This window comes from Clytia hemisphaerica, unplaced genomic scaffold (genome assembly GCF_902728285.1).
Source record: "Clytia hemisphaerica strain Z4C2 unplaced genomic scaffold, Clytia hemisphaerica genome assembly, whole genome shotgun sequence".
In the NCBI taxonomy this organism is placed as follows: domain Eukaryota; kingdom Metazoa; phylum Cnidaria; class Hydrozoa; order Leptothecata; family Clytiidae; genus Clytia; species Clytia hemisphaerica.
Genome location: NW_027104261.1, coordinates 131,432 through 158,862, shown reverse-complemented (window position 1 = coordinate 158,862; position 27,431 = coordinate 131,432). Strand labels below are relative to the sequence as shown.

Sequence of the window (27,431 nt, the reverse complement as noted above, 5' to 3'; positions counted from 1 at the left end):
TTCCTTAGTGCCAAGATCTATGTAACAAAATGAGAAAGGACAAAAATCTTTCCTGAAATTCTACTTGAAATAACGTTTTTGCAGTACTGATGGAAAACTTTTTTAAACTTTCAATAGATATCTAATCAGATCTAATACCAAATTATAACTTCCAAATAAGAAAATAATTAAACCTAAGAAGAATCATTATACGTTAATGCTTTTTGAAATTATTGTTCATGAACTTTTATTTTTATAGATGATTAAGTCAACACTTGATATTTTCTGACTTTTTTTCATAGAAAAGAAATAATACCAAAAATTTAAAGAAGAATTTTACCAATTATTTATATCAACAAAAAGGAAATTATACAATGGCTACTTCATTGAAAATGTAAGTATTAAACTTATGAATATCTCGACCATGGTTGAGCATTGACGATAATGAAATTTGTAAATAATACGGAGTCGAAATTTTAATGTTGTTAAAGGGTTTTTGTGTAACTCTAAAATTTTCAGTATTATGCTCTTATAATTAATGTATAATTAGTTCTAAAAGCGTGTACCTCCATTTTTAGATTAGTTTGTGGGTCAGTTGATGGAAACTTCTCAAAATTCTTTAAAAAAATATCAAGCATCCAAAAGAAAAATGGACCATTTGAGGTAAGAATAAAGCTTATACCACAACATTGTCTCTTATGAGGTATAATAAATGATAATGATGAGCTTCATAGAATTTTAATAAACTCTGGAGTTAATCTGAAGAGAAGTCATCCAATAAAATGAAAGCCTTAGACCTCTTTGCACGACATACAATCCCAGCACGTCGTTTCAACGTTTATCTAACGTCTTATGGACGTTGTGAACGTTAGAAAAACGTTGTGTGCCAGCTGGGATATTGAATCAATTGCTGATGACGTAGACAGCCATTTAGTGGTATTTTGGGGTATTTCAAATTTTTGGGTATTACAAGAAATGGAAAGGAGAAGTTGGTGATTTGCCCTTATGATATCTCAATATCTAATCTATAACAACATAGTCAGCCATTTCGAGGCATTAAAATGACCATTAAAAAGGGAGAAATTGCTGATTTCCCCTCATAATATCTCAATAACATCAAAATTGCTAGTGTGGTATCTCCCTAATAACATAAAAAATAATATATCCTTATGTTTTTCATGTTTTTCAGATGGTACTTTGTTGTGGACAGTTTTTCTCAGATGATCCTTCTTGTGAGCAAAATTGGAAGAAAATTCTCAATAAAAAGCCCTCAGGTTTGCTATCGACCCACGTTATTAACTTAAAATTAACCCTACGTTCACCTTCGTAGGGGGGAGGGTCTTCAATTACTGGCTTATTTCGACTTTTATTGGACCTACCTCCGGGTACCCCGGTGGAGGTTCTATAAATTAACCCATGTCCGTTCGTCCGTCCGTTCGTCTGTCTGTTACCAGCTTTTCTCAGGATTGGCTCATTAGTTTTTTCTGATTTTTTGCACAATGATGCAAAATGGCAATGCCCAAAATGTGACGGAGCCAGATTTTTAAGGAAAATTTTTTTGGGCAAATTTGGGCCAAAACAGCTTAAAAGGTTTTTTGGGCCTGAATGGTTTAAGTCTTTTTCATATTTGGGGAAATTCCTTTTTACCATTTTACATTATTCAACGCACAAGCTTTATTTTTCCATTCTGAATTTTTGTACAATTATTGTCACTTTTTTCTTATTTTCATCTGATGTTAATCATTAGGTAGGTCCATTCAGCATGTTTCTTGTTTTATAATATTTTTAACTGCTCTTTTTAGTCCAGGTCCAGGTCCAGCTTGATGTGCATTTTAGTGTAGAAAGAATAATATATTTGGTGCAACGGTAGTTGTAGATGGCAGTAGATCAGGCCAAAAAATCTTTTATTGATAGATTTATCTCGTTCTTCCTCTTATAGTTGACGTCCCCGTGTATATCCTTGGTCCAACTACCAAAGTACAAGAAAAATATTTCCAAAGTGAAAAAATAGAGGATGGACAGGAAATATATGACAATGTCCTTCATCTAGGTATGGAAAGAATTTTTGTATTTATTACTAGCAATACTAGGGGGCCCATTAATTATGACCCGTGATAACAATTTCCGGAACGGAATTTTTTTGCCTCATTCAAAAGAAGACCTATTTAAAAACTTGAGAGAGAGGGTAATCAAATAAAGCTCAGCAATTGTTGTCACGGGTCCTAAATAATAGCCCCTACTACAAGCAAGTCTTTGTATGCTGTTTTGTGTTTTCTATAACAGCGACAAAATAGTATCTAACTCCTAGTGAGTTTATGTATTTGCACTTTTGAGGACGGCGGAGTGACTTACCTTATCGGGGAAAAGTGACGAATATTTTGGCCAAGTGACGAATATGTTTCCCCGACGAAAATTTTCCCCGGCCTTAAATCAGTAAGGAACTATTTCAAATTAGGTTATGATGGCCAAACTAGGATGTTCGCTTAATTAGGCCAGAATTTGTATTCTAGTTAGGATATTAATGGCTTAATTTTGATATATGAAATATTCAAACCTAAATATCTTGAGAACAAGTAAAATCCGAGTCAATCTTACTACATGGATTTGTTACTTGGACTAAGAAGAGTATTCAAAGCGAAAAAAATTTCTCTTTTTAGAGCGGAGTGAAAAGATGATATTATTTTTTTTAAATTAGCCGATTTAAGTTCTACATGCAGCGCGCCATTTTTTTGTCTGAAAAATGAAAAAACCTTAGTATCATGATATAATTGTTGTTGTCGTGGGCTTTAAAAGTATAGTTTTGTTTTTGTTGATCTTACAAATATGTATTTAAATGTACACATGATAGATTGATTAAACATTTTAAAATCGAGAAAGGTCTTTTTTTATATAGCTGATTTTTCTTTTATAATGGCTCTTTAAAAAAGGCTGTTTATGAAATCTAATCTAGCCTAATTAGGCTACAATTTCTGGCTTAATTAGGCCATCGTATCCAATTTAGGCCAGAATCGGCGAACATAGCCTAATTTGCAATAGTTCCTGACTGTTAATGCGTTTACCAACTACCAGCAAGTGACGAATATTTTTCCCTGACGAAAATTTTCCCCGACGAAGTTTTCCCCGATAAGGTAAGCGATTTGGAATAACCCGCAATTTTGACCCGCAAAATCGAGGACTGTAAAAGTGCTTGCTTACCGTCGTTCTCAATTGATCAGGATCTAAACAAATCAGAAACTAACAGTCTCTACCACAGAAAAACACACATACATAAACTCACTCCTGATTAACTGGCAACAACAGTAAATCAACAATTTCGGCCTTTCTTTGATTGCGCAGGCCGCCCGAAACAGTCTCTCTGGGTTACTTCCTTTTATAAAAGGTTACATACATGAGGTACTACAGAAAGGTTTTATTGAAATCAAGTCTGATAAAAAAATTAAACGAGTTTTCATCGTAAATGTTATATACAGTAGAGTTTCCATAACATGAACACCCACGGCAGTGCAAATTTGTTCGAGTTTGAGACCTTCGAATTATAGAGTATCGACTTAACTCTATGGAAGGTTTCTGTAATAATTTGTTCAGAAATGCGAATGGCTTACTCTACTAAAAATACTGCTCGTTATCGTTTCACTTAAATCCGTCGTGTGTATGATATTTGTCGACTTTCCCGTAAATTTTCTTAATTTTTATTTTAACAGGTCGCAAAGGAATATTTAAGACTTCAAGTGGCTTGTCCATAGCATATGTTTCTGGAAATGAAAATAAAACACAAGTTAGTAGGTTTTTGTTATTTATTTGCAGTTTTGTCGAGTTGGTATTTTCTTAGATAAGTAGCTGTTTATTTCTCCTCCTAAGTTTAAGACAAGTTTACGTTAATTTTACTGAAATAACTTACACAAAAAATCAGATGTTGGCTTGGAGTCTTTTTCTACGGCATACGATTCATTTTTAAGTAGAAAAGCACTTTTTCGTCACATGTATTGTATGAGACTGTTCAACTAACGTTTCCAGACCATCTAAAAAGAACGACAAATAACTATTAAAAAGCGTCAATAAAATGATAAAAAGAATGATAAAATGATAAATGATAAAAAGAACGATAAATAAAAAAAACAACGACAAAGAACGACACATTTTTGCCCTTCCAACCCCCGACCTTAGAAGTGACACCACCCTTAAATAATGATTCCTTTTACTACATTGCGCTAATTAATGCTAGATGGTTAAAAGAACGAGAAATTACGCATGCGCATGTCTCTACTTGGGCGCATATCGTATTATTATGAATAAGATGCAACTGGGCTTGAATGACTCAAGGCACGGCATTAAGGGACTTCTTACACACGCACGTTTTGTTTTGAAGATAAACTCTTGATGTTATCCCATCCCTGCGAGTGCGATTCTTTTGGCAAAAGCGCGGGAAAAAAACTGATATGCGGGGTCATGAAATTATTTTTCAGCTTTTTCAGCCTCGTTTCCATTCAGACTTTCGCCGTCGTGGAAGAACATGGAGAATTGTCGGTTGCACCCGACTGTCTGTTGTTTGGCAACTTTGTACGTTGATCCCATGCTCGTTATAATTCCTTCATGTTTTTTATCACCCGACAGAATACTCTATCTTTCACAAAATTTGATATTGACAAGCTGAAAGAGCAAATAATGAGAGATGATCAATTCAATGGTGTTGACATCTTGATGACGTCATCATGGCCAAAAGGAATGGATTCTGTCCTCAGAGTGGAGGTAAAGAACTTGTTGTACAGTCACAGTTAGCATTTCAATCCACGGTCTACGCCAATTAAGCGAATCAGTAGCTTAGACTACGTTCACACGCTAGGGTTCCGTTCCGTTCTGCTCCGAAGTGAAATGAAGCCATTTTATTGGTTAAATTCAAGTTTTATGTCACTTCTGACCAATAAAATGGTTTCATTTCGTTTCAGAGCGAAACGGAACCGTTACTTGCGAACATGGTCTTAGTTTAGGTAATCTGACCTAGAGTAACGTGGAGCTGAAAGTTTGTGTGTTGCCCCACCTAAACTTATGTTAGGTCTAGCGCAAGTAGGAAATTGAACGGACTCCCGGCTCCGTCAACAGCAAAATGAAAAACTCTATAGGTAATCTCTCATGAAAGGAAGAATGTTATTCTAAGAATATTTTCACTTTTCACTTAACAGTCCTTCGAAATACAAGACTTAGATAATAATAATGATCGCCTGTTGATGACTGATAGAATTAGTTGAATTAAAAAATCTTTTCTCCCAACATGAAAGACTGTCTCATTTTTTCATTCAGGAAGCACCTTCGTCTCAACTTCTTAGTGAGTTGACTTTGTTGTTGAAACCGAGGTATCATTTCACTTGCCACCATGAACGTTATTTTGAAGCCCCGCCTTACAGGTTGGTAGTAGTACCGTAACTTGGTCTAATGTCGACATCCCTCCTCTAATTTCGACACCCTTTTTATCAGCTGAAATTGATAGAAAGGTTGAAACTGTTTTTCTTTGCTTAACCGTCAGAGAGGAATTAATCTTTTTCAATCACTGATTCAAGCTTTCATATTATTCCTGTCTCTAAAAAAGGGTGTCGGAATTAGACGAGGGATGTCGATATTAGACCAACTTACGGTAAGATTTTCACCACTGTAATGAAACCTTTATCGTATTCCTCTTATTCTTGCAGTGACCCCTCCCCGTGACTTTTTAAGATAACTTTAGCTGTCAAAAGTTAAACTATAATGCTAAACTATAATTTCCTTATTTTGCAGGAGTTTTGAAATTATTTTCAAATTATTTTTCTAAGCACTTTTGTGTCCGTATACCGGCCAAAATACTTTGAAAATCAATCCAAAATGAACGAGATTTTTTCTAGCGAAATTAACCTTTTTTGTTGTTTATGAGCAACAATAACTAATTGTTATCTACATATTCAAGAGTTTTTGGGAGCTTCGCCCTCTAAACACCCACAAGACTCCCAACCTCACCAATGTACAGCTTTGCTGAGCAAGTTCCCTTTCAGGCATATTAGAAATTCAATCTAAGTTTACAAAAATGGTCCCAGCTCAAAGTGCTTGGAAAAATCCCTGCCATAATAGGAACCTGAGAGTTCAAAAACAATTCAGGTGTATTGACAAAATTTAGCCTAGCCCAAAACCCATCAATATACCAATGTTGATAATGGTATTACTAGTTGTTTTTTCCCCTATAGAAATCATGAAATTTTACAAGGAGAGCAAAGACATGTTTCAAGATTCGTCTCAATGGCTCCAATTGTCAATGAAAACAATCAAAAGGTATAATATAGAAAAAGTTTGGAAAAATACTCTAAGTTGCCATAATTACCGTCTTAGTGAAGTAAATAAAGAGGTATTACCGTCTCAAAATTCTGCATAATTCACCGAAATTTCAAAATTATGTCCTAAAATTCTATGTAAGATTCCGTTGGTTTGACCACTGTAAAATCTCCGCCCTCCTTTTCTTAGCACCCCATTTTGAAAATATTCTCAGCTTTCGAAACAAAGTGTCTTAATTTGCTCAAAATAGCCAATATTTACCTTAGTCTAGAGGTATTCCCTACATAAGACTACAAAGAAAGCTTTCTGTGAGACCAACCCTATTCGGGCGGTACAGAGTACTTTATCTCACGTTTATCGTTTCGTTGTACACTGCGCATTGCCTGTTTGATAGAAAAATCCCCGTACGGAAACCTCTGCGATGAAGTATTATTTATGAATAGCAACACTTCTCTCGGTGTTTCCCCTCTCTCACCCGCACTCCATCGCAGCGGTCAGTTTGAAAAATCTCAAATCAGAAAAGACAACAACAGACCCTCTACGTCAATGAATTTTGAAATTAGCTAGTAGATATCGGGTCTCTGTACAAACTAATTGAGCAGGGGCTGTATTTATTTATTTTTTCAGGGTTTATACGCGTTTAGTATAACACCAATGTCGATATGCGATCGTAACGAACTTATTAAACAGCCCGAAGTCGTCATACCTTGTCCTTATAAAAAGATCAACAAAACAAAAGAAAATGCATCAGAGGTAAAAACCATCACACGATTTTTTTTATAGGAACCAGTAAATTTTGACTCCGGTTGGGCTGTTCTTAATCTTCTGAAATTTTAAGATTTACATGTTGGCTTAAGATTTTCTTAATACGCTTGAGTTTCTTTACTTTTAAAATCTATTAAAACCTGTTAAAATCAGTACTGTCTAGTGATTAATCTCCGTGCAGGTTCTGATTACTCTGCGCTGACACGTATTCAATCCTAAGACCTGGCTCCATAAGACGATCTGCCCAGGTTGGCGCACCGCTTTGATATTTTTCATCTAGATTTGGGATAAATATTGAATGAGCTTTTGTGCGCGGTGATTGGCTAAAGCAAAACAATTCTAGGTGTAGGTTTACCTCTCGCCTATTTCTACTTAGCCATTCCCTTTTAAATCCATACAAGGGGTGGACGAACATTTCCAGGGGGTAATCTAAGAAGAATATCCAGGGAGTCTATAAAATGAAACCTTTTTTTATTCCCAGGGCGTCCAGGGGTATAAAGTTTTTTCTTGCAAATATTGTCATTTCCAGGGTTATTCACACATTTTCAAGAATTTATTTTCGACTTGAAAAGGTTTGTCCGAGCCCTCCCTGTATGTGTATTAAATAAAACAGAAAGCTCATTATTATAATCTTTTTCAGGAAGAAAATCAACAATTCTTTTTCCGAACGGATGACAGAAAACGAAAGCATGGTAAATAGATAGTTTGTCATGTTTTGTTAGGTTACAAAAATTTACATGTCACACATACATTCCACTTGTGGCCCAAAGCTTATAATAATTCTACTCTTGTTAATAACAATGAAACTTAAAGTTTTTATATTCAAGTTAAACGAAGTTTTTGATAAAACACGTTTGCTGGGTTAGTTTTTACAGACCTAGAAACTTTTTGTTGAAGTAAAATGTAAAGAGTTTGCCATGTCAACTTTTTACTTTTTGAAGTTTTAGCTTTTGATTTTTCAAATTCTTAGGTTCAAATGACGAAGGCAAGACGAAGAAAACACCAAAAGGACCTCGTATGATCTTTTAGCTCCTAAAAATACTTCTTTTCTTCAAAGAGATTTCCATTGTTTATTACTTTAAGGGTTTGGTTGCAAGGCTAGTACATTGTTTTTTTTTTCGCTTTTAATGGTTGGCTCAACCTTTAATAATCAATAAATTCCTTATAGTACAGTTGACTTGACGCTCTCTAATTCAATTTTCACGGGAAATGGGATTTTCATCGAATAAGGGAAAATAGTAAAGCCTCGTTTATGAGAGTTTCTGTTGACGATGACTTAAGGTATTATCGAATTACTTGAACGTCGAATAGACGATATCGTCTTAACGTGAAAACACAGATTTGACCTCCGAAAATTGCCCACAATGCTTTTCACGGTGAAATTTTTCCCGCACAAAGCATTGTGTGGAATTCTCGGGGGTCAAATATGTTAACAGTATTTTTATCTTTTTTTCATAATAGCGCCTTTATCAGCAGATTGTTGGTTCTGTCTGGGAAGTAAAAATGTGGAGAAACATCTAGTCATCAGTGTTGGTGAACAGGTTTGTAGCTATTCATTCGTCCCTTATCTGATATTTCGATGACGGATTGGCGGCCGCCCACGCTAAAGCTCTAAAAGAGCGGGTCAATTTCCCATCGGAGATAATTGATAGTCAGTCTTTGGTGTGCCGTTTCACCGGTCGGGTTCATCTACCCTTGCGAGTAAACCTGAAAATATATTGATTGGACCCGCCAATCCCCGAAAAAGAGGGTTGCGTTACCAGGCCTCCCACTGCAAAATCATTCGCACGGTTATGCAAAATTCCTTGCTGTGTTCATTTCTTCTAGAATTTAATTTTGTTTAGGCCGTTCCTCAGTACAGAAATATTCTTTAACTTGATTTCGTTTTACATTTGATTTTATATGTACTGCATTTAATAACGGATTACTTGCTGGCAAGAATCCTAAAATATTTTGAATTTTGGCGAGAACTTATTGTGGTGAACTGCAGGAATGTCAGGGAAATTCCCCAAAGACAGCCTTACGAACGATTTGTCGTAAGTTCTTCAGTAAAATTTTACGTAAATGTGAAAAAAGCCTAAATAAAGGTGATGAATTCTTTTTCTTTTCTTTTACGTTTAGTGTTACGTTGCACTTGCAAAAGGAGCTCTGAATGAAGATCATATACTCATTTGTCCTATCGCACATCACAACGCGACCTCTGTTTTGCCTGATGTAAGTATAGTAGAAATTTCTATTCTGTCATTCGATGAGTCTTTCGAATCCCCACAGGTCTAGAAATCCGCTTATTTGTATATATTTGGCATCGTAATACACGATGTGATTGCAAATTAGGCATTTCTGCAGCAAAACATTTTCGCGTGATTATAACTACGTTTATTTTTATAAGTACAAATTGTATAAGACCATAAGACTTGGAGACCCAAAATAATCTAAGATAATTAACAATCTTATACTAATACACCCCTTCTCACAGACCCCCCTGGGTCCCCTTCCCTTTGAATAATTGGCCAAAATATCGTCCCGAGTGGATGAGTATGCTCTGATCTGTCCCGCTGAATATAATCAGATAAGGAAATCCTCACTGAAAAATATTGTGCTATGTTTTCCATCCCCACTGAATTTTCTGACTCAAAAACAATGAATTTCAAATTCCCAGCAATAAAAACATGGGAATACCAATCCCCATCGAGTTTTGATCCGTTATTTCTACCCCCACTGGCTGAAAAAATCTACCGGGTCTGTGGGGATGAGCTGGAGTTTTTACAAGATACTTCACTAATTGGTCATTTAACCCTACCTACTGAGAGGGGGGCACAAAGTGCCCCCCCTGTTAGAAAATTGGCTGGCATTTTTTAACTAGTGAGGCTATGAAGCTGAAATTTTATGACTTTTCATCAAATTTTATGGGGAATGTTATGGTTAAAAAATTTTTTTCATTGGTCAATTATTTTAGTCCCAATGACAGGTTTGTCGGTGACCACTACCATCCCACAACTGCAGCGCAGGCTATTTTGCTCTTTTTTGCGTGCTTACTTCAAGATACTATAACATGCTACCAGGTATACTTTAATTGTCCATTTCACTTGTATTGCTTCTATTTCATCTTACAAGAGAATTAGCAGCAAAAAATGAATATAGATATGACAAAAAAAAGTATCACCGACTTGAAAAAGTTGAAATGTTCTGATTTTACGCGGTTTTGAAAGTTTAAAACATTTTCTTCGATTTTGGCGCTCTAGTAGAACATCACGACAAAATTGTTGATTTAGATTTTAATTTCCATTTAGTACATTGTAAACGCTTTCAAATAAAAGCAAAATGAAGGAGATAGTGTTTCTCCATCTGTTTCAATAGCAATTTTAAGAAACATCATTTTTTTTGAGTTTTTTGGGTTATTTTTGCCAATTGTTGATACAATTGATGACGTCATCAAAAATTGCATTCAATTTTCAAAATTATTTTTTGATAAATTTGTTTGTTATAGGTTTAAGCATTGCTGTACCAAATTTCATGACCAAATAATGTTCCTATCCTAAGTTATCCAAGGGGGGCACTATGTGCCCCCCCCCTTGCAGTTCTAAGGGACCCAAATAGCTCTCCGTAAGTAGGGTTAAAGTGATAGAAATGACGCGTTATTTAGAAAAAGTAATAATATTTTTTTATTACATCTTAACCACGACCAACCAAATCAAATAAGAGCTTGTAAAAACTCCAGCTGTCTGTGAGAAGGAGGTGTCCAAAGAAATTGTACTGACTTTTTTTTATCATAGGATGTCCGAATGGAAATGGAAAAATATAAAGATTGTGTTCGAAAAATGTTTGAAAAAGAAAAGAAAACTATTGTTATGTTTGAACGAAATTTCTATACACAGCATTTGCAATTGCAGGTTAGTGTGTTGTTCATTCCGACTACAATACTATCTGTCTGTGTGTCTTTATGTCGTGGAAATTGAGGGCAGGCTTTAGATTTCAAAAATGGTAGAATTGAATGGAACTTCTATACACAGCATTTACAGTTACAGGTTAGTGAGTGTGTTCATTCCGGCTACTATCTGTCTGTCTGTGTGTCTTTCTGTCATGGAAATTTGGGGCAGGCCTGAGACTTCAGAAATGGTATAATCGGAAATTTCTACAAATCATTTACAATTGCAGGTCAGATTTTTAAATTAACTTCAGTTTAGTTGCAATCTGACATTTCATGTTTATTATGAAATCTTACGAAATAAATACAAGGAATTCCTTATGGGAAAAGGAAATTTCACGAAAGATAGTAAAGAACTCTTTAAGAAGCTTCAATATTATGGGCCTTGTTGAAGAGCTTTTTTAAAACCAAAAATTGCAAGGAACTTTTTTTGGTGCACCTTTTCAATAAATTCGAATTTTGTTTCAGGTGGTAGGTGTGCGAAAATCATTGGAAGAAAACATAGAGACTTCTTTTGAAGAATGCGCACAAGAATATTGCATGGAGTTGATGCGAATACCGGAAGAAAAGGATTTGACGGAGGTTAGTGGGATATTTTTTTGCGCGTTTTCACTGTTATTTAGAAAAAAATACCAAGCGTTCAAAACAGTTTGTCTGTACTGGGCAAAAAAGTTTACGTAGATTACACACTTAATCGCGACTTAATTTAGAAATGACAATACCAAAAATGTGGCGAAGCCCGATTTTTGTTAAAAAAAATTTTCTTGTCAAAAATGCTGGAAATATGCCAACAATATATATTTTTTTAAATTCTGAAGCTCCTTTAATTATCAAAGAAAACTACAATTATCTACTACGATCTACAATTAGGCCCCCGGCAAAAAACTCCGTCATATTTTTTGGTAATATCGTCAGTTTTCTATTTAGATTTACATTTCCAAACCAGTCTCACAAAAATGGGCATTGGAACGTATTAACTAAAAATGTTGTGCATATAAGGTTTTGATGACTAGATCACGAGATATTCGATTGAATTTTGTAGACGATGTTATCGTACGTAGGAGGGATAGTAAACGCTTGAGTGCCACCCCCTGGGTATTATATATTGAATATTTCCCATTTCAACGGCTTAATTTACAAGTCGTCGTTGTCAAAGCAGAAGAAGGACCAATCTCGAAATAAGTCACTTAGCATATTGAAAATCTTTGTATAAGATGAACTTTTGGACCTACCCCGGTGGAGGTCCTATAAATTAACCGTTGTATGCTCGTTCGTTCGTTCGTCCGTTCGTTCGTTAGTTACTAGCTTTTCTCGATATTGGCTCATTGGTTCATTTGATTTTTTGCACAAAGATGCATAACTATAAACCCTCGAATGTGACGGAGCCTGATTTTTGAAAAAAAATGTTTTTGGGCAAATTTTTTGCATGAAAGTAGGTAAAAGATGGCTCAAGCAGATTTTTGTAAAAAACAAATTTTTCAGCTCAAAAAATGCATCTTTATCTATAAGAATCACTGTTAATAAGCATACATCAATGTTCTTATCCAAATTACTCAATTTTTTGATGAGATGAGATATTTCTTTTGCTCACGAAGTCTTGAATATGAAAGAATATTTCAAGAGCATGAAATTTTGGTTTCTAAACGTTTTTTTATAAGAAACAAACGACTAATTTTAATAGATCACTATTTGTGTTCTGAATGATTGTTTAATGGTCATGCTCACATAGATATCAATTATATATGTGTTAAATACATAACCAGGTAAGTCCATAAAAGTATCACTTGTGTTTGTTTACATTTTTTACGTTCGATTTTGGATAATGGGATTAAAAACCGGGTAAAAATCGGAGTAAAATTTGGGTATTTTAACTAAATTTTGACTCTTTTTAAGTCTGGGACCTACCCAAACAACTTTTAATGAGACACAAACTAGGTGTTATGATAGACCTTGATGCAATACATCAGAAAAATTTCAAACAGACAGTATTTAGTATTATTTCAGGGCTGCACGGGGTAAAATTGCCCATTTTTATGGGTTTTTACCTTATTTGAGCAATTTTCACCACTAATCTTGGTTAAAACGTCATCAAAAATAGTTTTAACTTGATTTTCGTGTAATATATCCTGAAAGATTACAATGCTGACTTAAAACTAACAAAACCAGGGTGCAAATGGACAAACCAGGGGGTAAAAATGCCCATTTTAGGCGATTTTTATCGTTTTTGGACCTATTTTTCACCCATAAAGCGGTTTTATGGTGTACCAATTTTATTTCTGACCACTGAAACAAGGATAATTTTGTAGTAGGAGCAATGGGAAAGTTATTTGTGGTTTTCATTGTCTGTAATCAGGGTCACTGTGGGCAAATCAGGGGGTAAATACACCACTTCTTGGTAGTTGTTGCCTGAATTTGGATGTTTTTATTGTATGGTAGCCTCAAATTTATGAAACTTTGAGATGGAAACCAGTTATATACCCTTCAGTCATTTCTTAGTACTTTTGTTGACAACTACACAAAATAATGACGGATTTAAAACTTAAGTTATGCCCAAATGATAACATTTATTTGACGTAATTTTGTCAGTTTTTGCTTTGAGATTCCACTATATTGCTATTCAGAGCTTCCCAAAATGGGCATTTCGAGTTTCAGTTGTTTGTTAGTATTTGCACTTTTCTTATTTTATATCTGTTTATATGTATTGGTGTACTTTCATTGTTAAATGAAAGTGAAAGTAAACATTATATTTCTACACAATGTCGCAAAGTCGCATAGGAGTGGTGTCTTTGATATTTCCACCCAAAAATGGGGGTGGTACCTGAATTTCTTTCCCGGAAAACAGTTACTACCCAGTGTAGTAAATGCAAACAGGGGTGGTGCCTAAAAATTTTTTCTGAAAACAGTTACTACCCTGGTGTAGTCCCTGGTGTAGTAACTGCAATGGGTGGTGGTCCTAGAGAAAAAAAGTTCCGAAAAGACACTTATACTTAGGCTGCTGGCATCCACTAACGGATTCGTGCTCCTTATAGAGGATGCTTAAAAAGCTATATTTCCTTTGTCCAGAGATTTGCCGCCTTTAGCCGATATACGGCTAAAGACATTTTTAGCTGGCGAGTGTCTACAAATATAACATTACGTAATGTTTAAATTTTCTGTGAGGCACCAAATCATAGATTGGAATATATATTTGGGTTTCGAAAAAAAAGTAGGCGGAAAAAGGAAGTTTGCTTCTTTTTCTTCCTCATTTCTTGTTTAATGTGGAGATTTTGTAAAAGATGAGAAATCAGATTTATTGAATTTAAGTGCCCTGATGTATCTTCTGTGTGCACCAACAAAATTTAGCTTCATAAAACTAGTTTTTAATGCTTGAATTTGGACTTGTATAAGTGTATAATCTTTTACCACACTGGATTCGTTGATCACTTGGGCTCCAGATAATTGTTTTGTCAGTTCAACAAATATGTTGCAGATTATTTCAAGGTATTTTAGTTATGTATGTACAGTACATTTTGGGGGTTATATTGAATATTTCTGACATTACTTCTTCTATGATTGCCTTTATGTTTATCTTTCTCATGTACTTAGCTTCAATTCTTTTGAAGAGATTGGAATGTTTTTGGTTATTTGCTTTCACTTTTTTGTTCATAATCATATTTGTATTTTTGGGTTTTTTAGCTTCGACCGAAGAGCTGAAGGAAAAGTTTTGATAAATTTACAGACCAGATATCTTATAAAAGCGAAAGTCAAAAATAAATTTACAGACTGTACAAAATGCGCGCATCAGATTGTTTTTTATCTTTCTTTCTGTTTTGTTTTTCTGGTCTGGGATTCGAATTTCGAATGTAAACATTCTATTGAAAACGTTCGAAATTATGGTTTTTGCGCGCACATCAATGTCAACCAAATTATTAACTCGCCAAGATTCTGTAAAATACATCGAATTAAAAAAAAACGAACCGGAAAGCGGTTGGTAGATCATTAAGCAGACCTATACTACATGGGGTTTTGTAGAGGTCTGCGATTCAGACTAACTTATACTACGCATTATGTCTTGTAGTAACTGCGTGCCCCCCCCCCTGTTTCAATGAAAAGTTTTTTCCCAAAAAAACTTTCATTCATTCATTTAAGCTGGCGGTAAAAAAAAGCTCCGTTCGCGAGGCGCCAAAGCTTATTTTTCCGTCTGCTAAAGGGCAGACCTGAATTGACAGTCGCAGGCCCGATTTAGCGGCCGGAAACCTAGAGAAAACACATTGAGCGGAAATTTGTTATTGATTTTTTCTATGAATTCAATCGAGATTTTATATAATGTTTCAATTGAAATATTATTGAAAAAAGTTAAGTTAAGAGATTTTTAACTAAAATAACGAAAATTATTTCTTTACTCGTGAGCACGCTGAGTCGAATGAATAAACGTCACGACATAGTATTATTTTGCAATAAGAAAGAAAGAAAGCATGCGTGTCTCCTTGACAACACTCAACAAACATAAGCGCTTATGCTCCTGACACATGGAATTTTTTTCTTTTTTGTTCTGACGCATGTTTGTCACATGGTTCTGGTTAATGCATTGATTGGTAAGACATTTTTTGGACCTACCCCGGTGGAGGTTCTATAGATTAACCGTTGTCCGTTCGTTCGTTCGTTCGTTCGTTCGTTCGTTCGTTCGTTCGTTCGTTCGTTCGTTCGTTCGTTCGTTCGTTCGTTCGTTCGTTCGTTCGTTCGTTCGTTCGTTCGTTCGTTCGTTCGTTCGTTACGAGCTTTTCTCGAGATTGGCTCATTAGTTTTTTGAGTCTGCTAAATGACGTGCTCTACGTGCCCACGTGCCCTAATTTTTTTGACGTGCCTTCGTGCCCTACGTGCCTAACGTGCTCGCGTGCCTTACGTGCCCAACGTGCTAACGTGCCCTCCGAAATTTGACGTGTCCGACGTGCTCACGTGCTTGCGTGCCCAAAGTTTTGACATGCCCTCGAATTTCGACGTGTCTTTCTTCAAGTATTGACGTCCCCTCATGTTCTGGAATTCTGATGTGGCCCCAAAATTTCATAGAATAAAAAGACAATTAGTTTTCTTTGTCAATTGGGACAAACTAGATGGTAATAAATAACACTATTTTCATTATTATAGATTATACACTATACAGTATAATCTATAATAATGAAAATAGTGTTGTTTATTGCACCAGTTTACTTTATTGTTTGCTCTCAATCTGACATGTTATGTAGATAAGAGGTTGAGTTAAAAGAGGTTGGAAGAAAAAAATATGAAGAATCCTGCAACCAACCCAGGAATCAGCCTTTTTTTATAAAGACTACTGTCTATTTGATTCAGGGATATGTTATAGCGGAGCTGGATAACGCACATTTAAAAAAGCCTTGTTCTATCTCTGTCCCTGACATTAAAATTTGATATGAAATTTAAGTTTTTTAATTACAAACTCGTGAAATTTGGATTTCCTCTTAGCCAATGATTCTGCTGCTGCATTTATCGTTCACGATTAAAAACTTTTAATTATCAAGAGGGTCTGTAAAACATTGGTGAATGATAATTTAAAAAAATGAAAAACATTGTTTTCATTAGTAAAGTTATAAGAAATTTCTTCTGTAAGATTATAAATAGTACTTTTTTCATTTGAAATACCGCGCTACACCGCGGGGTGCCTCACTTTCTAACTGATATTTTCAGATAGCAAGTCGGTATGTCTGATTATGGAAAAAATTTCAAGTCAATTGAAACAATATTTGTCAAAATATTTGCATCCGAAATTTTTAAAGAGAAATCATGAAAGCTTCTCAAATTCATAACACACGCTGATAAAAATAGATTTCATTTACAAGGAAGCTTTTGGGGTATCTTCTACAAATATTATTTTGATGAAAAGCGGTATTCATGCAGTACGTGCAAACGTACTGCATGAATACTTTCTCTGCTTCATTTTTCTTATAAAAACAGAACACTCAAGGGGACAGAGATGGATTTCTATTATCAACAGTTTACAATAGAAAAGACAAAGAAGCAATCCGCTAAGAAGTCCGACACTTTCTAGTCCGACCGCAAAAAGGTCCGTCAATACTTTTTTATACATCCGTTTGCTACCTTTTTTTAATGTATAGCCCTGGTCAAAAAAACTTGTTAAGATTTAAAATTAGTTTACAAGATTCCGTAAGTTCTTATTTGAAGTTTCTTGTAAGAACTTATTTAGATCTTGTACGACTTAGATCGGTGTATGACTTTCTAGGTGACTTGAAATACAAGAATGTACAAAGTGCATTTCTACAATACCGTTCGTAAAAATGTAATAAAAAACTATCGCCTAATTCAAAGGTAAGTAAAGTCATTTGTTTTTCTGTTGACTTTTGCAAAATTGTGAAAAGATTGATGGGAATATTCTTTTATATTTTGTTTTCTTCGTTTTTGATAGATTTACAGGAAAAAATATTTTTTATCTGTAAGAATACTTTGATTGAAAAATATCTTATTTTAGTTAAAAAGTGAGTTTAATTTATCTTCGAAATCCCGCTAAGGATCATAATCTAATTTCTTCCTCTACGCTACTAAGATAACCTAATTATAAAAATACCAGATATGTTCAAGAAAAAAATATTAGGGCACGTCAAATTCGAGGGCACGTCAAAGTTCGAGGGCACATCAAAATTCGAGGGCACGTCAAAACTCGAGGGTGCGTCGAAATTTGAGGGCACGTCTAACTTTGGGCACGCAAGCACGTAGGCACGTCGGGAACGTCAAATTTTGGAGGGCACGTAGGCACATAAGCACGCAAGCACGTAGGGCACGTCAAAAATATGAGGGCACATGGACACGTAGGGCATGTCATTTAGCAGACTCTTAGTTTTTTCTGATTTTTCACGCAATGATGCGAAATGGCAATGCCCAAAATGTGACGGAGCCCGATTTTCGGAAAAAAAGTTTTTGGGTAAATTTCAGCCAAAAAAGGGCTAAAAAAGTGTTTTTTGGACTTTGTGGAATATTTTATCATTATTTTTTTCTGAGTTTTTGCATGAAAGTAGGGTAGCATCATAGGTAAAAGATGGCTCAAGCAGATTTTCGTAAAAAAAAATTTCAGCTCAAAAAACGCATCTTTATCTATAAGAATCATTATTTAAGTAAGCATACATCGATTTAGCCAAATTACTCTATTTTTTGATGAAATAGATATTTTTTACTCATGAAGGCTTAATTTTGAAGAATATTTGTGTTTAGACATAAATATTTGGCTACTAGACGTGTTTTTATAGAAAAAATGGCTAAGGTCGATATTTTTTTATAAGCACATTACCAATTACTTAGTTATTATTATTAGCTTTCTCGAGATTGGCTCATTCATTCTTTATGATTTTTTGCACAAAGAGAGGCTCTATCTTACTACAATTCCTGCATTACTAAAAAAAGACAAAAAGAACGACAAATTTCATAAAAAACGACAAAAAAGAATGACAAATTTCATATTAATTTGAATCTTTATCCATAAGAATCACTATTTATAAGCATACATTAATGTTTTTTAGCCAAATTTCTCAATTTTTTTATTAGATTGGTTGTTCTTTCGCACATGAAGGCTTACTTTTGAAGAAGTTTTGGCTGCTTGACGTGTTTTTATAGAGAAATAGGCCAAATTCGATATTTTATAATAAGCAAATTACCAATGACTTAGTTATTAGCTTTTCTCGAGATTGGCTCATTCATTATTTATGATTTTTGCACAAAGATGCTTAACTATAAACCCTCAATTTTTTGATGAGATAGATATTCTTTTCCTTCCAATCCTCTCCCTTAAAACCACCCCAATGGGCACGGGGGACGATCAATGATGAAAACGAACGACGAATTTTAAGAAATCGTCACTATTTGTGTTCTGAATGATTGTTTTAACGGTCACGCTCAAGTAGATATCAATTATATATGTGCTAAATGCATAATCAGGTAGGTCCATAAAAGTATGACTTGTTGACAATGAAATTGACCCTTTCATCTATAGAAGAGAGATTCATCTACATGACCCAAGGCCGAATCTCGTGGTCAAAGGTTTATCTTATAGAAAAATTCTCACTTTCCAAAGATATCAATTTTGAGATTTGCCCTTTTGCCTTGACAGCGACGAAGTCTGCCCCGTTTTGAGATGATGAAAGAAATCCAATGAGAAAAGTATGTGTTAAAAATAAATTAGTTTTATTCCCTGATAAATTAAATAGTTAGTTAATGCTAAAAATTACTATGGCGAAATTGTTTTTGACTTTACTATCCTAGATACCCCTATAAGCGAAACAGTACATCGAATGTACTTTTTTGGACCTACCACGGAGATCCTTTAAATTAACTGATGTTTGTTCGTACTTTCGTTCGTCTGTTACCAGCTTTTCTCGGGATTGGATCAATAGTTTTATCTGATTTTTGCACAGTGACGCAAAATGGGAATTCCCAAAAATTGACGGAGCCCGATTTTCGAAAAAAAAAATTTGAGCAAATCTGGGCCAAAAAGTGCCTAGAAATGGGGTTATTTGGACTGAGTGAAATTGCTTCATTAGTTTTTTCTAATTTTTTGGACAAAGATAGAACGCAAGGTTCCCTAAAAAGGAAAATGTTTTTTGGCCGTAAAAATCGGATTTTCTTATTTGGGGAATTTTCCATAGGCAAAATGAGCATTTCTCGAGATTGACTTGGTATTTTTTTCCTTATTTTTTGCATAGTGATTTTTATGTGATTCTCATCATCAGGTAGGTCCATTCAGCATGTTGCTTGTTTATTCAGCTTATTCGTAATAAAGAGATAAATTTCACCAACTTAAAAACCTCTACCCATCGAATGTCTCCTTTACTCGAACGATCACCCCCTTGGCGTTCGAATTATAGAGACTCCACTGTAGTATATTAGAGAGTACAACGTAACCTTTATATGATTTTCATATTTTTATTCTTCATGACGCTATATTCAAATGCAATACAATTACAATACTACAATAAAATTATCATATTACCTTTTATCATAATGAAATAATAATCTCAAAAAAATGCCAGACAGGGTGAGAATTTGGGTTAAAACGATAAAGCAAAAAAAGGAAAAGAGATGACAGGGTCGGTAAAACTTTCACTTCATCCATGCTGAAGATGTTCGCATTTTGAAGTTAATGGATTGCATACACAGCCTTTTTCACAAGGTACTACCCAAGATTTAGGATAACAATAAGCACCACATTTGTGTAACCCTCGTCGTGCAATTTCACGAAAATTTCTTTTACTCGGTTGTTCATAACTTTGCCAGTAGTTTTCGTTGCCAAGTACATTGTTGTCATTAAAATGCCTAAAAGAAAATTTGACAAAATTGTCAGAATCGAAATTCGTGAGTCCCGAAAAAAGAAGTGTTTCTAATAAAAATGATGTTCAGAGCCCGGAAGCTTTGGCTCAGATCATTTTCAGACTTTATGGTTTCGTTATCGCTCCCGAATGGTAAATTACGGATAGGAAGTATTCACACTGATTTCGGAACGTCTCGGAGCAGAAAAAAGGGAGCATGGCCGTTTCGATTTATTTTGCTTTCTTCTTTTTTGACGTTCAGGCAGTGTTTTGGAACCGCCTCGTTTCGGAGTGACACAAGTACTCTAGGGGCTGAGCTAGGTCCCGTATACGCATCGGCGTATAGTCATTTTTTCTTTTGATCATGAAAGTATAGTCCTTGAAGAGTCAGAAAACGTGTGTGGCGTTATTTGGATCAGGCTCAGATTTCCATAATGGCGGATTTTAGATTTTCAACCCTTTTTAGCCCTCTTGCTTGAAAAAATTTTTTCTTTGACTTTAAACATAGACATATTATATACCAATCGATCACAAATTTTATGCTGATTGAGAAAAAGGTCAGAATCATGGTCTGAAAATTTCGTTATCTGGAGATATGAAGCACTTTCGATTTCGATTTTTTGAAATTACTACTTTTGGTTCCAGATTTGCGTGGCTGTAACATTTGATTGGCTTACTTGATTTACTTGAAATTTTCGGAGGGTCTTGCCTGCCGTTCAAATAATAAAACTCAGAAAAATTTATTTTCTACATGAATTTCGAAATCCATAATGGCGGATTCAAAATTTTCTTTCGTCACATGGGCTCTTAGGCTCTGCTAGGCTAAGAAAAATATTTTTTGAGCTTAAAACCCTGCATATTATATACCAATCGATCAGAAATTTTATGCTGATTAAGAAAAAGGTCAGAACCATGGTCTGAAAATTTCTTTATCAAGAGATACGAAGCACTTACGTTTTCTAAGTTTTGAAAACGAAAGTACTTCATAGCTCGACATAGCAAAATTTTCAGACCATGGTTCTGACCTTTTTCTTAATCACCATAAAATTTCTGATCGATTGGTATATAATATGCAGGGTTTTAAGCTCAAAAAATATTTTTCTTAGGCTAGCAGAGCCTAATAGCCAATGTGACGAAAGAAAGTTTTGAATCTGCCATTATGGATTTCGAAATTCATGTAGAAAATAAATTTTTCTGAATTTTATTATTTGAACGGCAGGCAAGACCCTCCGAAAATTTCAAGTAAATCAAGTAAGCCAATCAAATGTTACAGCCACGTAAATCTGGAACCAAAAGTAGTCATTTCAAAAAATCGAAATCGAAAGTGCTTCATATCTCCAGATAACGAAATTTTCAGACCGTGATTCTGACCTTTTTCTCAATCAGCATAAAATTTGTGATCGATTGGTATATAATATGTCTATGTTTAAAGTCAAAGAAAAATTTTTTTCAAGCAAGAGGGCTAAAAAGGGTTGAAAATCTAAAATCCGCCATTATGGAAATTTGAGCCTGATCCAAATAACGCCACACATGTTTTCTGACTCTTCAAGGACTATACTTTCATGATCAAAAGAAAAAATGACTATACGCCGATGCGCATACGGGACCTAACTCAGCCCCTAGAGTAAAGACTGTAACGTCGAACATAAGCTCATAATATTTGAAACAATAGACAAGGACAAAGTGGAATAGACGTTACTGTTGACCGAAAAGCCGATAGTATACACGTTTTTTTGGTTTTGGCTTTGTAATGTAAACTCTAAAACACCCGATTTCTTTAAAAAATGGACAAAAATACACACAAATTGGTGAATAATAGGAATATGTTAAGAACATTTTTAGGCTTTAAACTCAAAAAAGTTAAGAACGTTTGAAGGCTTCAAAATTTTGGATCTCCTTATCAAAGAACGTGTAAATATTTAATCTACTCTACCTTGGTTTTCCATTGGCCAATGTTGCCAAAACCAACAGAGTCGCGATGATATACAGCTTCATCTTGGGTTGTTTTCAAATGTTACAATGCTAAAAACAGAAATCATTTATCAGTACTCAGCTCCACTGTGGGGCTCCATAAACATCAATAGTTGTTTTTTCTAGATTGTTAAGGCCGATAGCGTCGTTGGTGGGTCAACTGAAACTAGAGTTGTAAATTACAAAATTTGGTATTTTGGCTCCCCCTTAGTAAGAAAATATCTATGAAACAATTACGTGAGCGGAAAGAGGCTAAAAATCCTAAATTAGATCGTAGGAACTATTTGGTTTTCCTTGGCACTGTCTTTCGACGCCCCCAAAGAATCTGCTGCATTGGGACAGTAGCCCTCTCTGCCTCCCCTGCCACCACGCTACTGGTCAGGATCCTAATATCCTTCCCCTTAGGATGCTGAACCTGGAACGTTGCATACCAGCAATCGTTGATCTCATCTCTGCTGGATGATATTTTTTATTCAATGTACAAAAGAAAAATATTCTTACATAGTTCTATCCAAGAGTTCAAGTTCCAATGGTTCGTCTCAAAATAATCTAATTTTTGTTTTCACTGAGATTTTATCGATATCAGTTTACTCTTTTTTTCGATAACCATTTGAATCTACGTTATTTATCTCCCTTAGAATTGGTATAGAACAATAGGTACTCTAGAGATTTTGATATGTTCTTTGCCCGGGGGGGGCATATGGTCCGACCAACGGCATGTGCCGCCCTTAAGGGTAGGTTTTTCGAGACCCTCGAAACGCACTGTAAGGGTGTACTTTTGATAGAGTGCACTGTCTTCTTCTAGCTGGACTATAAGGGTGTGTTTGGGGACTGCTGAATTGCAAGGCTGACAGTAAAAATCTGATTTATCTTTAGTAGTTTTGACTCGCACTCATTTTGATTTGTTTTGCACATTGTGTCGGCATCTCAGGTTCATTTTCATCAAATTAGGACATCAAATCAAACTACACTATTAGGGTCAGAAACGTTCGGTAAAATGCACTGTAGGGGTACCTTTTCACTGCTCAAGGACTGCACTGTAAGGGTCCGATTTTAAAAGCCATTTTTTTGGTGGCACATGCCGTCGTTTAGAAATCGAGTCCCCCCCCCCGGTTCTTTGTTAAGTGTCTAGACCGAATTGTTCATTTATTTTAAGAAACTTCATTTTAATGTTTACCCATCTGTAACACTCGAGCAAATTCTGTTACTCCGGGCACGGCATATATTCATTCTAAAATTATCCGTTTTTAAAAACCACGTGTTTTAGTTATATCTCTTATTTACCAGATTTCTGAAAGCGTGGTCTAAATATAATGTCGTCATGGTCCCATGCATGTGCTTGGAACTTGAACTTGAATTCTCTATTTTCTTTAATTTAATTTAATATCAACTAGCCGTATGCCCGCCAAGTTCCCAACATCTTGTATAGAAAATCGTTTTTCGGCATTAGTTTAGTGGTACAAATTCTGCACAGGTTCCGAAATAATGATGGTTCAACGCCATGTGAGGCACCCAACTAGACAAATATCAATATATTTCCTACTTGATATTGGCAAGGGATAACATTTTTCTTTTGAATAGCCCGTTGACATTCTGGCTCTAATTATTTGATTTTCTCACATTATATTGGATAATCTCTTATTGGAACTAATTTTCGCGGGTTTTAATTCTAGCGTTTTTCGCAGTTTTTCGTCAAAATCGCGAAAATTTGATTCCGTGAAAAATTTTGAGAGTTGAAAACCGCGAAAATTAATTCCCGCGAAATACAATTTTTTCCAATTTTATCGAAAAATTTGAAAAATAAAAAGAAATTAAAATAAAAGAAATTTGTCCAAAAAAGGGCAAAACCGCGGTAATTAAAACCCGCGAAAATTCCAGAATGGAAAAAACCGCGAAAATTAAAACCCGCGAAATGCAATTTTTCGGATATTTTTTTTGACCGCGAAAATTAGTTCCCGCGAAAATTAGTTCCCGCGAAAATTAGTTCCAATAGGGTAATCTAAACTACAACATTGTGCCGAAGGTGATGAGCGGTTTAATCTGATAGAGGGCACCTAGCGTAATTTGTTTATTCCAAAAATGATCTGTACCCCTATGTTAAGAGGTGTCCAAGGTGGCCTGGTAAATAAAAAATCCAGGAGGTTCGGTTTTTCGAATGTAAATCCAGGGTCCGAAAAATGAGAAAAAAATCAAAGGGTGGGCAGTGAATAAGGTTGAAAATCCAGTGTGGTCCAAAAAATGAGAAAAATATCCTAGGTGGTCCTGCAAAATTGACAAATATCCAGGGGTCACCTTTCCCAAAAAAGACCTCCTCAACAGGGGGTTTACAAATTTTTTCTGGAATAGCCTATTGCCTAGTCAGCCCCCCCCCCATTTTATCCAGAGAATAATTAAACTATTTTTCATTTTTGAAATTTCAATTTCAGATGGTTGCCATAACAACACCATACTTTTACGCGGAAGTTGGAGAAGAAACTCGTTTCTTACATAAAGTCAAAGGGAAAATGCCTCTACAATTTGGAAGGTAAAGTACCACTTATGCATCTCTGTGAATATTTAAACCACCTGATAGAAAGATTTCGCCCCCAATACAATTTTTTCCGCTGCAATGCCTACTGTTATTATGTCACTTTTACAATGGTTGATCGATTGCAACGTTGTCTTTGGGGTAGCTTCTCTCCGGTGCCTACACGTTTCTTATTCAAGAGCAAAGAACATGATGAGTGTTCGAGCCCAAAATTTTATAACATTCAGAGAAGATTTCCAGGCTTTGTAGATTCTGAAAGATGCAATCTCTCAAACAAGGGGGCGGTCGATACTAAAATCTAGGACATCCTGATGTTTAGTGGCGTGGTATACCCAAAAATAACTTTAAAATCCTTTTAGTACCATTGGGTACTAAAATACAAAAAAGGTGGTATCCAGACTAAAGTTTCAGAATTTTTTTAGTAAATTGGTACAAGGTGGTATGCAGACTAAGATTTTAAGAATTTTTTTAGTAAATTGGTACTAAAATTAGTAATTTTCATGCTTTTATGAATCTTTTTCAGAATTTTTCGTGATTTATTTTTCAGAATTTTTACAATTTTTCAAAATAAAATGTTGCAAAAATCAACACTCTTGAGAGAGATGATCCCGAAAAGACCAAAGTTGGGTGGTCTCTGTGTCTAAATGGCCCTAAATATTTCAAATACCACCCTTTTAGTACTCGCATGTCCGAGATTTTAGTACCGATCCCTCCCCCTGTCTCAAAAAAAATTAGACCAAAATACTGCTGAGTATAAGAACACTTATGAAACATTTTTTTATCATCTTTGAGGGCTCCAAAATTTGGAGTTTTCGAGATATGGTGTAAGGTCTATAAGGCATTGTTTAGCTCTAGTTTAGACGGCCCACTTTTCACCCTGCCCATTCTAATTGTGAATTAAAGTGGCCTGATAGTTGGCTGTCTAAAGTCAATGCATTTCCCACTTTTGACGTCAGTGCAATGTCTTCTTTCAATCTTTTCCAAGCAAAGATTTTAAATGCCCACTTTGTGCCTACTCTTACAATTAGATAGGCAGGGCGAAAGGTGAGGCGTCTAAACTAGAGCTTATTGAAGGGAACAGCCAACTTGTTCGAGTTAAGGAGACATTCGACTTGTAGTAGTTCGAGTTGTTGAGGTTTGAGTTGTTGAGACTCTACTGTACAGTCAGCTCTCTCTAATTCGAACATCTATTGTTCGAATATTTCTGTAATTCGATCTAAAATATAGCTCCCTTCAGCTAAAAAATGGTTTAAATTTACTCTCTGTACATCGAATCGTTCTCTAATTTGAATGTTTGGTCTCTTGAAGATCGAATTAGAGAGAGTCAACTGTATTTCCAGTTTTGTCTTTTAATTTTAGGGAAGTACTTGCCGGGGAGAATGTTCTTGACATGACTGACCGCGTAGATTGGAAAAGTTGTAAACTAAATCGAGAAGAAGAAGTCAGCCAAGCAAAAGCGTTTCGGAAGAGGTTTCAACCGTATGATTTCAATTTCAATTAAAATGTGGTGCGATTAATTTAATTGTCTAACTTTTTAACGAAATTAAGCTTTATAACGCAAACTTCCATTCGTAATGTGCTTTGTGAGTTTAAAGCATGAGGGTTGGAGAGGAATCTTTTAAAAGCATGAAAAAGTGAACCTCAATGAATTGCATCGACAATCAGTGCCGAAATATATTGGCAATTTTTATATTTTAACGTTTTTCAGAATTTAAAGCTCGGTTGAGAATCGCAATTTCAGTACTTCCACTTTGTTTCAGGGGATTTTTCGATTAGAGAGGGATTAAGTGGCTACCAGGCTATGTTCTCAGCCATATATATTGTAACATTTTCAGCTTTTAGATCCTGAGATCCTAAGGTTCAAAGTCTACTTTCTAACCGTACTTTAAAGCACTTAATAATCACTTCTCGGTTTTAAAGTTTTACTTTTGAGGGAATTCCACTTTTGTGCTAAATATTTCGGTGCCGATTGTAGTGCGTTCTTTTTTAGTGTGGCACAGTTCTCGTAATCTTTTCACCCGGGACTGTCTGAAAACTCGCAATTTAGATGCGAAATAAGTGGCTTCATTTCTCAACCAAGAAATTCCTCTCTTGCCGTTTGGGCTTTATAACTCAATGGTAATATGCAACACCAAATAAATAGCTTGATTCTCTCTGTAACTACTCAATTACACCTCTTCGTACTTCAGCTCGCGGTAGACCCTTGTAATGTAAAAACAACTTTTTCTAATTCCTCATCTGGGGGTACTATATCAAAACAAAGTATCGACCCTTAAAAAGTAGTTGTTTTTGGGGTTTTCGGGACTCACAGAAGGGCTGAAGATTTTCAACAAATCTTGGTCCAAATTTCCTGTAAGATTACAGTTGACACTCTCTAATTCGACGTTCTACTATTCGATACGCTCTATTATTCGATACGCTCTATTATTTGATAATATTGAAAGTCCCCGTCAACAAGAAACCCTCATAAACGACGTTCTACTATTTGATATGCTCCCTTATTCGATGAAAATCCTATTCCCCTTGGAAATCGAATAAGAGAGCGTCAACTGTATATCATTTTGTGATTTGTGTTTTTTTACCCTTATTGATGGATGCTCGTACATAACTAATACCACCTATTTACCTTAGTCCCCCAGGATCCTTGCCTTCGAACAAAGTATCTTGG

General features: G+C 35.3%; 1 protein-coding gene and 1 long non-coding RNA gene across 2 annotated transcripts; one reads left to right on the top strand and one right to left on the bottom strand.

The window, feature by feature from the left end:
• Positions 1 to 285: 285 nt before the first annotated feature.
• LOC136816624 (CWF19-like protein 1) lies at positions 286 to 26,352 on the top strand. The gene is made up of 17 exons (XM_067072962.1): positions 286 to 373; positions 558 to 642; positions 1,169 to 1,253; positions 1,919 to 2,029; positions 3,681 to 3,754; positions 4,591 to 4,725; positions 5,275 to 5,378; positions 6,186 to 6,270; positions 6,898 to 7,023; positions 7,676 to 7,727; positions 8,006 to 8,050; positions 8,497 to 8,576; positions 9,157 to 9,249; positions 10,809 to 10,925; positions 11,429 to 11,542; positions 24,663 to 24,760; positions 26,123 to 26,352. Exons 1-17 carry the CDS (start codon positions 354 to 356, stop codon positions 26,262 to 26,264), a joined length of 1,566 nt encoding a protein of 521 aa, XP_066929063.1. The 5' UTR covers positions 286 to 353; the 3' UTR covers positions 26,265 to 26,352.
• Positions 19,863 to 22,822, bottom strand: LOC136816625 (uncharacterized). Its single transcript, XR_010847945.1, has 3 exons — positions 22,738 to 22,822; positions 22,199 to 22,287; positions 19,863 to 20,272 (listed from the first exon to the last, which is right to left on the bottom strand). It is a non-coding gene; the product is annotated as an uncharacterized lncRNA (long non-coding RNA).
• Positions 26,353 to 27,431: the final 1,079 nt, after the last annotated feature.

What these genes read in the sequence shown, in the direction of transcription:
- LOC136816624 (XM_067072962.1), top strand. Translation starts at nt 354, where the DNA reads ATGGCTACTTCATTGAAAAT. An exon ending in TCTCAATAAAAAGCCCTCAG is followed by an intron (nt 1,254 to 1,918) that starts GTTTGCTATCGA and finishes TTCCTCTTATAG; the next exon opens with TTGACGTCCCCGTGTATATC. An exon ending in ATGCCTCTACAATTTGGAAG is followed by an intron (nt 24,761 to 26,122) that starts GTAAAGTACCAC and finishes TTTTAATTTTAG; the next exon opens with GGAAGTACTTGCCGGGGAGA.